At 35.7% G+C, this 10,011-nt stretch overlaps 1 protein-coding gene across 2 annotated transcripts; it reads left to right on the top strand.

Annotated features, from left to right (window-relative positions):
- Positions 1-2,959: 2,959 nt before the first annotated feature.
- On the top strand, positions 2,960-6,362 carry LOC111434681 (metacaspase-1-like). 2 transcript variants are annotated; one of them, XM_023072155.1, is made up of 5 exons: positions 2,960-3,350; positions 4,165-4,495; positions 4,575-4,686; positions 5,596-5,942; positions 5,987-6,362. In XM_023072155.1, the coding sequence occupies exons 1-4, from the start codon at positions 2,984-2,986 to the stop codon at positions 5,896-5,898; spliced, it is 1,113 nt and encodes a 370-aa protein (XP_022927923.1). In that variant the 5' UTR covers positions 2,960-2,983; the 3' UTR covers positions 5,899-5,942; positions 5,987-6,362. The 2 variants fall into 2 exon arrangements, with proteins under 2 accessions (XP_022927923.1, XP_022927924.1); XM_023072156.1 differs by having other exon boundaries at positions 2,962-3,350; positions 5,596-5,781; positions 6,219-6,362.
- The last annotated feature ends 3,649 nt before the right edge of the window (positions 6,363-10,011 follow it).

Here is a 10,011-nt window from a genome sequence, read left to right as displayed (position 1 = left end):
TTTTTTTTTTTTTTTTTTTTTTTTGTCTGTCTTTTTATTCACGATTCAAGATTCAGCCTTAACGGGATCTAATTCCACCTACGGCATTCGAATCAATCATACAAACGATCTTAGAACTCATCTATAGATTACAACTATAATATTAATCCAGCTAAAACAGTAGCTAAATTGACGCCAGCCTTAAGTGAGTCCAAAACAAAACATGTAAAATGGAACAAAGCCGAGTCATTTAAGCAAAAGAAGCCGCACGATTCGAAAGGAGCCGACTAGGAGCAGCACAAGTTCTACAGGGGGATCAACTGGGAGAAGTATGGGTGTACATGGGTCGGGTTGGGTTGAGGAATGTTTCTGGACCAACCCAATCCAACCTAAAATTACTTCACAATCCAACCCAACCGCATAGAGGTGTAAATGAGTTGGGTTGGGATGAACGATCATCAACTAGAAGTTGGACTATGTCGAATGTCGTGGACCGAGCTTAGGGTCACATATTAGGCCCTTTGGCCTTGTTTGTTCCCAAAATTTGTTTAATACAAACAAAAGTGATGTTGAAGTAATGATATTCTCTGAAAAGAAAAAATCCAAACCTTTTGACTTGAAAACAGGTATGGTGAATTGGGAATAAAGCCTTCGTAGCATCAAATCTAAGCTAATATTTCCATTTCAAACACATCAAGCAACGAATAAGAACCCTATTCTTCTCTATACTTTATAGCATATGGTCCAATAAAGACGATTCCTTTCAGACTTTGGGTTACAGATCACTCGCTTTCGTTGTTCGAGAATGTTCGAAGAACTCAAAACCTCCATGAAACCAAAACAACTAGGGTTGTTCGTGGGTTAGGTTGAGTCGAGTCAGGTTAGATCATTTTGTAGATCCAATCCCATTGTTCGGATTGTAAATAGTGAACCCTTTTTTTTACTTGGGTTGATTTAAGTTGTTCGGATCACTTCTTTAAATTTTTGTTTTTAATAAAAGTAAAATGTTAGCTCGTAAAACATGATTGGTTTAGTTCAACTCAATTTAATTAGAGGGAACTCATGAACCAATCTAATTCATTGAATTGATCGGATTTCTCGAGTCATCATAATTTTTTAATGCCTCTAAAAACAATACATCAAATAACAAGAAATATTCAATACAAAATAAAATAAAACCAAAGAAAAAGATTAAAATGATGCCCTAGACTAACCTAAGTTCTACAAAATAAAATGCAACTACCCTAACACATGTTCCATGATTTTTGATGCAACGTTGTCCGCTGTTGTCAACCGGACAGAGGTATCTTGCCTTTACCTGAAATATAAAAGTAGTACAATGGTTGAGTATTTTAAGAAATACTCCGTAAGTGACCCCACTAAGATCAGGGAATGCAAACACAAACACATGTAATATGAATGAGACTTATCGTTTAAAACCGTATTCTCGTAGAACGCTTTTCAGCCCAAACAAATTGGATGTGTATTTATTGCTCTACACACGACCCACATGTGCGAGCATGGGGCCACTAGACGGGCTCGCACACCTCTTGGACTTTCGGTTGGTCAGGCTAGCATCTTTGGTGTTGTTGTGAGACACCCATAAGGAATAACGACCATTGTAGCGTCATGATAAACATGACGATCGTTTTCCTTTTCATACCGTATGCGTTCGTACTCATCATAAAAGAGAAGTGTTCGGATGCACACGAACATACATTTATACATGCAAGATAACCCCTTACAAAATCGTTTCATTTATAACATAACCCTTAAAACATATCTGAGAGATTGTGCATCATAAATTCTCTTATCTCAAAACATTTCATAGCATATCATAATATATCATGGCCTAACATAATCATATCACGATGTATCATGGCATTTCATAGCATATTATAATTCGTCGTCACATAATATGACGTTTTATTAGTAAAACATATCATATCATCAAACATATCACACATATGACACATGCAGGGCCATTGACACGTGTCATCATACATAAAACAATTCATTCAACCAAACCGATAGTAGAACCACTTACTTGGTTGACCTAAGCGCGAAGTTACTACGACCTCTTTGATGCTACCGTAAGGTTGCTCTCTGAAATTTAATTTTACCTAAAGAGTCCTACAATCATAAATTAGAATTTCACTCAAAGAATTGGCACAAAATTTTTCATAAAATAATTTAGAATTACTCCAAATAAACTAACTAAACCCTTACAAAGAGTTGGTTGAAACTAGTAGGAATAGTCTGAACATATTTGATCCAAGCCCGATCAGCCAAAATATTGACCTAAAGTCGGAAAAAAAATATTTTTCGACTGGGTTTGGACCGTTCAAGTAGGATGAAAAGAAATAAGGGACCTCCATTTTATAGTAAACCCTAACTCCATACTTTTCAACATAAACAAGGTGGGACAACTTCTTTTTTGGGTGTTACATACACCAGCCTAATAACACGTGACTTCTAGTCGAGAATATGATATCTAGACAAATTAAGTTAGTTTAAATTGGTATCTAGAAATTTTATTAAAGTCTCCTTTAGCTTTTTTTTATTGAAGGGCTGAGACTAAGACTTCTGAACTTTTGGTCGAGAATATAATCTACTTTTTTAACTTTAGATTTGTTTTTTTGTTCTCTCTCCCCATCATTACTTCTTAAAAAAAAAACAACATATGGGACCGTTTTCCATAAGATGGATGGTGGGAAAATGTCGACAAGCAATGATGAAGATGACGCTTACAATAATGCTAAATTGCACGAGCTCAGAACCGAGACGATGAAGGGATCCACACGATTGACCCTTTCCCACCTAGACACGAAACTGAGATTGACTAACTAAAGGAAAAATTGAGTGACAAGAGAACCAAAACGAAATAACGAAAAAGTTTAAGCACTAAATCGAAAGAATAATAACAGATTCTTTCATCTAAAGTTGCACTTGGGACTTTTATATATTCTCCCATTCACTTCTTTGGGGTGAGAAGGCCATTAAAATGGATACCAAAAGTGAATGTTGGTGTTGCAAGATCAAGAACAACCACACAAAACTCACTCCCTTCAAATGCAAATGCATCAAGTTCAAACCTTCTTCTTCTTCCTCCTCCGATGTCGGGGCACTGCACACGAGTCGGGATGATGAATTGGGGGCGGAAATGGAACTCCGGCCACCACCGTCCCCAATGAAAAGCCTCTCCTCCTCTGCGTCGGACACGGGTCTGAGAAAGCGAGCTCTCCTATGTGGGGTGAGTTACAAGAATTGGAAGCATAGGCTACATGGCACAGTGAATGATGTGTTGAATATGCAAGATTTGTTGATCAACCATTTCTCATATCTCAAACAAAACATTCGTATTCTTACAGGTTTTACATCATCCACCTTGTTTTTTCGGTTTTTAAGAAACATTTATTTATTCATTAAATAAATTTTTTTAATAATTTTAAGTCAGTCTTCTTAATTATTCAAGACGGTTGAATCCAACACACTCGAATTTATTGTTAATTTTAAAAATTACATTTTTTTTTTGTTACAATACAATTATATATACATGTATTTATTTTATTTTTTCTTTAACTTCATAATTATTTCAAATTTATTATTAATTTTAAAAATAACATTTTTGTTTACAGTACAGTTATATATACATATATTTATTTTATTTATTAACTTTATTTATTCTCAACTAATTTTTTAAGACGTATATGGAGAGACCCAATTGAAAAAAAATTATGGTCAGATTCATTATTTAATAAAAAATAAAATTTGTATTAAACGAATTAAAAAAAAATTGACCCATGTCATTTTTCTCAAATTCGTGTTCTTAAATTTTGAATCCGTTAATATTCTTAATTTTTTTAAAAAAATTTAAAAATATCCCTATTGAAAATATTCAGTTTCAAAAATATTCTTGAACTTTTCCGATTCATATTAGAAGAATAATAATAAAAATTTTATATTATTAAGAGTTGGGGGAAATTTTTATTTTGAAAATTTAAAAGTTGGAATATTTTTTAAATAAATTGTATTCTTAAAAATAATAATGATGATATTATTTAAATTTATGAATTTTTTTTTTTAAAGAAAGTACAAAATATTTAGGTATTTTTATTAATTTTAATTTTAATGAAGATTATTAAGAACCCTAACATTTTGGAATCGCGGCAACAAACAATGTAGAAGACGAAGCAAATCCAGAGCGAATTCCGACGAAGAAGAACATTCAGAGCAGTCTAAAATGGCTAGTGGAGGATTGCTACGGAGGCGAAAGCCTGGTGTTCTATTTCTCCGGTCACGGATTGCGGCAGCCGGATTTCGCAATGGACGAACTCGACGGCTACGACGAGACCATATGCCCCGTCGATTTCTTGGAGGAAGGAATGATTAGCGACAACGAAATCAACGCCACCATTGTTTCGCCTCTCAGAAGCGGCGTCAATCTCCACGCCATTGTGGACGCTTGCCACAGCGGAACCATTCTGGATCTCGCCTATGTTTACGATCGCACCAGGTTTGAATCGGTTCCTCTGTTCTTTTGTGTTTCGATTTGGATTTGGATTTAGGAGTGTGAGGTTTTCGGATGGTGGAAGGGATGAGTGGATCGATAATCGGCCGCCGTCGGGGGCGAGTAAGGCGACTAGCGGCGGATTGGCGATTTCTTTGAGTGCCTGTGGAGATGATCAGTTCGCTGCTGATACTTCCGTAAGACATCATCTCCCACATTTATTAAATATGAATTTTATATTTTATATTTTATATTTTATATTTAATAAATTTCACCTTAGTTTTTATAAAATGTGATTGAATTAAAGAATTATTTGATATACAAAAAAAAATATATATATATATATATATTCTTAAAATTTAAGGATTAATTATCACAAAATTGAAAATTAAAAAATTTACTAATTTTCTTTTTTTTAAATGATTGAGAATGGACTAAATTTATAAATGATTTTTTAATAAAATTATTTCTAAAAATAAAAATTGAAATATGGTAATTTTAAAAAGGTTGGTCGATAATTTTTAGTATTTTTTTTGTTAATTTAGTCCTAAAACTTTAGTTTGGTCTCTTTTATTTTTTTTAATAAAATTAGTTTAATAAAGATTTAGAAGAGGTTACAAATTATTTTATTTCAATAACGTGGGAATTATATAAATAGAAATATTCATCTTAGAGAGACCGAAAAGGGAATGGGGAAGGAGTAAAGATTATTTTTTTCGTTAGATAAATGGAGAAAATCATCCAAGGGAAACTCAATCCCCATGAATTCTCCGTCAAGAATCTTTGCACCGATCCTTACAAAAAAAAATGGAGAATTTCGTGAAGATGGGCACGGGGAAGGCTTCCCATCCCTGCCCTTCCTCGTGGACATCTCTAAATGTAGGTGGTAGCGAAAGATACTTTAACGTTTTGGGCAGTGAATTATATTTGACGCGAAAGCTATTAACTTTCAAAAATAGATATGATTATAGTTTTTAATTTATTACTCAAAAAGACTAACGAGCTCGAGGGACCTTATGGATTATAATATTTAAGAAGACGAGACTTAGTCTAGTTTAGTTAGTTGTGTAGTAATGTTGAGTTGTTGATGATGGGAATGGGTGCAGATATTGACAGGAAAGTCGATGAACGGAGCAATGACATTCATTTTGATCGACTTGATAAAGACTTATGGGAACGTTACATATGGACATCTCTTGGATTGCATGCACAATGCTGTTGAGAAGGCCAACAAACGAGGTTGTATCGCCTTCCCGTTCTTCCGAAGATTGTTTGGGTATAAGCAAATTCAGGTCACATTATTACTCTCTACTCTTCACTTTTTACTTTATTTATTTCCAAGTAACTCAATTTTAACCTCCAACTTCGAACATGTTAATAAAATTAACTCACCAACAAAGCTCTACTAAGTTCTCGATGAGCCGATGGTAGTAAGGGAGGGAAAAATATAACCAAAACCATGAGTTACGTACCAAATCAAGTGAGAGACCGCCCTTTTCAAACATGTGATAGAGAAGTCAGAACTGTACATAGAAATACAAACGCTACCAAAAAAGACTTATCATCTTTGCTAGTAGTAAATGAATCGAAATGCTAACGGCAAGGTCTTACAACATCGATTTTTAATGAATAATAAACTAAAATTTGAATAAAACTCGAAACAAGAATTATAATAACAGTGAAATTTAACGACATAACGACTTATTTATTTTTATTTGATGTAATGCAGGAACCTCTACTGTCTTCGTCAGAGATGTTTGATGTGCACAAGAAAATATTTACATTGTAATTATATTTCTTTTCTACGAACTGTGCATTCTAAACCAATAACTCCAAATGTTCAATGGAAGATATGGCATCTCCTTCTAAAAGACTTCGAGGTTTGAATTGTCTGAACCTAGAAATCAAATATAAGTTTATCTACGAGTCGTATTTCCGTGCAGTGGCCAACTGCAACCAAACTGGGCTGAAACCGAACGAGTTGATTAGGAGTAAGAGGCCCTACAAAAGCTTAGAGCTAGCTAGTTCTTCCCCGAAATGTGAAGAGGGGTAATAATTGGGTAGAGATCTAGATTGTTTTGATACGAGCTGCATCTCTCGACTCGCGACAGAACAAAAAGAAGGCCAAAAACGACAAGAACCTGAGGACAAGTGACTGTTCAAAATTCTATCATAGGATACTCCATTTTATTATATGACCTCGAATCCATTGATGATGGAGACGTTCCACAGTTCAGCTTCCAACTCGAACAAATCGGCAAATTCTCTAAACTTTAAACCTGTTCCACAAGCTATTTATACTCTGTTCACAAAATAGAAGAATATCATCAAGCAACTGAATATGAGAAACTTGTACCTGCGTTCGGACCCGCTCTAAAATCCACTTTTTCCACGCCAAACTCTAATGATCAACTGCAGGAGCCCTACAACTAGCATAGCAGCCTTCAGTCGGAAAAAGTCTCTAAATCCCCTACTCCTAAGTTGGAGCAACAAGCATCGGACTGAGCGCCGCTTCTATATGAGAGAACAAAGCATGTAGAAGCCGCCTTCCTTATGGCATTTTCTCGGGGAAAAGGTGATTGCCAAAATCATCCGAACACCAACCATGAGAAGTGAAGATCAATTGCCGATCTCTTCACGAAAGGATTGGTAAAACATCTCACAGTAGCAAAAAGAAAACAAAAGGAAATTATAGGATCTCCATGGAAAACTTTCAAGGTTTGGTGACTAGCCTATGGGAAGAGTTACATTACAGCGAAAACAAGAACACTAAAGATAGATCAACCCCTTGCTCATTAACTTCATTTGTAGATAGATCTTTTAGATCTACAAATAAATCATCTACAAACCGACCGGCCAGCTCTACTTCTGGAACAATAAAAATGGATTCCTCGCTACTCGAACTTACATCGAATTCCTCATCTGAATTAGAACCAGAAAGATTCTTCTTAGGCATTGAGTGTCTTGAGACATCTTTGGTGAATTGTACCTTTGAACCAGGAAGAGTAACAACTTGTAATTGGCTAAAAGCTTCAGTAGAGAATATAAATGAGTTGAAAGCAGAACACAAGATTCGTCTAAAGCATAAGGATTTTGACAATGAAACAACTGAAGCAAATAAATCATCTGAATAAAAGAAATAGGCTTTGAATGCTTCAACTACCTTTGTTTTAAGAGAAATTCTCTTACCATCTCCCTAAGAACAGTCCATCCTTTCTTATCTAAAGCAGTAGGAACATGAACATTATTAGTTCGAAGGCTAAATGGCACGTTCAAAGTGCCAACCAGGGGATGATCAAAACTTACACAAATGTGAACATTCAAATTATGAGAAACTGCAATAGTTCAAACTATGAATATTCGAAGCAACGTAAGAGAAAGAAAGAGGAATCCTTTGTTTGTTGTACATACTTGATGTGTGATCGACCCACTCAACATTTCAAGAACTCAACCAACAAATCTAGCCCAAACTTTCCTCTAACGCCAACTCCTTTCTTTTGGCCACACCTTTGTTACGTTTTAATCTTCACCGATCTCTTCCATAGTCACACACACTGCCAAAGGTTGTGTCAATGATTTGATCATCAACATCACCCCTGTTTCATCTATCATCCTCCTCCTAACCTTGAGGTTAACAACTATGAGGAACTATAAAGTAGAAAATATAGGAGTTACTCCTTATTATCCAATTTTTTCCTTCTCTGAGAGCTCAACAGTTCTTCATCATCACTCATAGTCACCTTCACGCCTGCCCCCTCGTATCTCGATTCCTTCTTACGGCCTCCCCCCATACTAACCTCTATTGGTGACTCCTTACCCCTTCTCAATAAAGTCTACTCACCTTCTTGCTCCAAGTTTTTTGGGATGTGAACCCCAGCATCTTCTCCTCTTCCCCTTCCAACTTTTTCGGATAACCGAGATTGGGTCTTTGGGTATTGTCTACAACCTCCTTGGAGAACAACTTGTGCATGGCCAACACTCCCCCAACCAGCAGCCTACCGAAAAATGGAGCCATTACCTACACCACCACACTACTATTGGTCACCAAATCTTGATCTCCATTGGAGTGAAGCCACAATAATTTTTCTTTATTTCAATACTAGCTATAAGTTTAGGAGGGTGTCCAATGAAGCTGACCCAAACAATCATGGATAACAAATAAAAACCCTCCAGATTAACCACCTATACTTTTGAAGATATTCTCCCCTAGCATGTGAAGTGGTGACACCCTAAGACCTTACCTACAATAATTCCAATGCATGCAATGTTCAAACAGATGAATTGATGAAGAAGCCACACTTTACCAATTTCCTAAATCCTATTCCTTCACCCTATACCTTGCCTCAAAATAAATTCCAAACATTTCTCTCCAATGTATAAATTCAAGTTTTGAATAAGTAGTTTCCTCTCCAATGTATTATAATCAGACTGCTCCCACAGAGATAACATTAAAGAATTTATTCCAGTCACTTCAATAAAAGCAATCATAAAGCTTCTTCACAATAATGGGATGTTTTGTATATGACAAAGATGCATAATTTTGGGCATATATGCTAGTATATTGTAAATCCAGCCTGACAGAGAAAGAAAGAAATTTGCAATGAAGAACAAACATCTACAAAAATGAAATACAGATTTAAAATGGAAAGCTTTCCTGACCAGAAATTGTAAGAACTTCATTCAGTGGGATGTATCTGTAACTACACAGTTAGAATGGTAAGTTCTGCTGAACTGAATTGTTGAGAGCTTCATATGATGCACTGATACTGATCAGATACACGCCTTGGAGGAAGTTTTATCAGTATAAGGAACCAATGCCGATGGAACAAACTCTACCAACTGCAGCAGCATGCACGTTGACATATGTAATCTTTTGGGCATGTTTTGTTTTTGGCTGCTCTACCAACTGCAGCAGCATGCACGTTGACATATGTAATCTTTTGGGCATGTTTTGTTTTTGGCTGAAAGAACTACTTTTGGATGAAATTAGATGACATATGTAATCTTTTGGGCATGTTTTGTTTTTGGCTGAAAGAACTACTTTTGGATGAAATTAGAAGGGATACTAGTATATCTAGCCAAACAGACGATAACAGAAATCTATAATCGAAATCCTATTCAACAAACGTCATCTACACATAGTAAAATACACAATTAGAGTGGAAACCTCTGCTGACATAAAACTGTTTAGAGCTTCATTCAATGGGGTGATACCGATCAGACATACGCCTCGGAGGAAGTTTCCTCAGTATAAACAGAACTAATGCTGAAGGAACAACCTCTACCAACTGCAGCAGCATGCACGTTGACATATGTAATCTTTTGGGCATGTTTTGTTTTTGGCTGCTCTACCAACTGCAGCAGCATGCACGTTGACATATGTAATCTTTTGGGCATGTTTTGTTTTTGGCTGAAAGAACTACTTTTGGATGAAATTAGATGACATATGTAATCTTTTGGGCATGTTTTGTTTTTGGCTGAAAGAACTACTTTTGGATGAAATTAGAAGGGATACTAGTATA

This window comes from Cucurbita moschata, unplaced genomic scaffold (assembly GCF_002738365.1).
Source record: "Cucurbita moschata cultivar Rifu unplaced genomic scaffold, Cmos_1.0 Cmo_Scf00045, whole genome shotgun sequence".
Classification (NCBI taxonomy): domain Eukaryota; kingdom Viridiplantae; phylum Streptophyta; class Magnoliopsida; order Cucurbitales; family Cucurbitaceae; genus Cucurbita; species Cucurbita moschata.
Note: the sequence above shows the minus strand (reverse complement) of the source record. Positions and strands in the feature narration are given on the sequence as shown.

Coding starts and splice junctions, on each gene's coding strand:
- LOC111434681 (XM_023072155.1), top strand. CDS start 2,984: ATGGATACCAAAAGTGAATGTTGGTGTTGCAAGATCAAGAACAACCAC. Junction 3,351..4,164: donor AAACATTCGTATTCTTACAG/GTTTTACATCAT, acceptor CAAACAATGTAG/AAGACGAAGCAAATCCAGAG. Junction 4,496..4,574: donor TATGTTTACGATCGCACCAG/GTTTGAATCGGT, acceptor GGATGGTGGAAG/GGATGAGTGGATCGATAATC.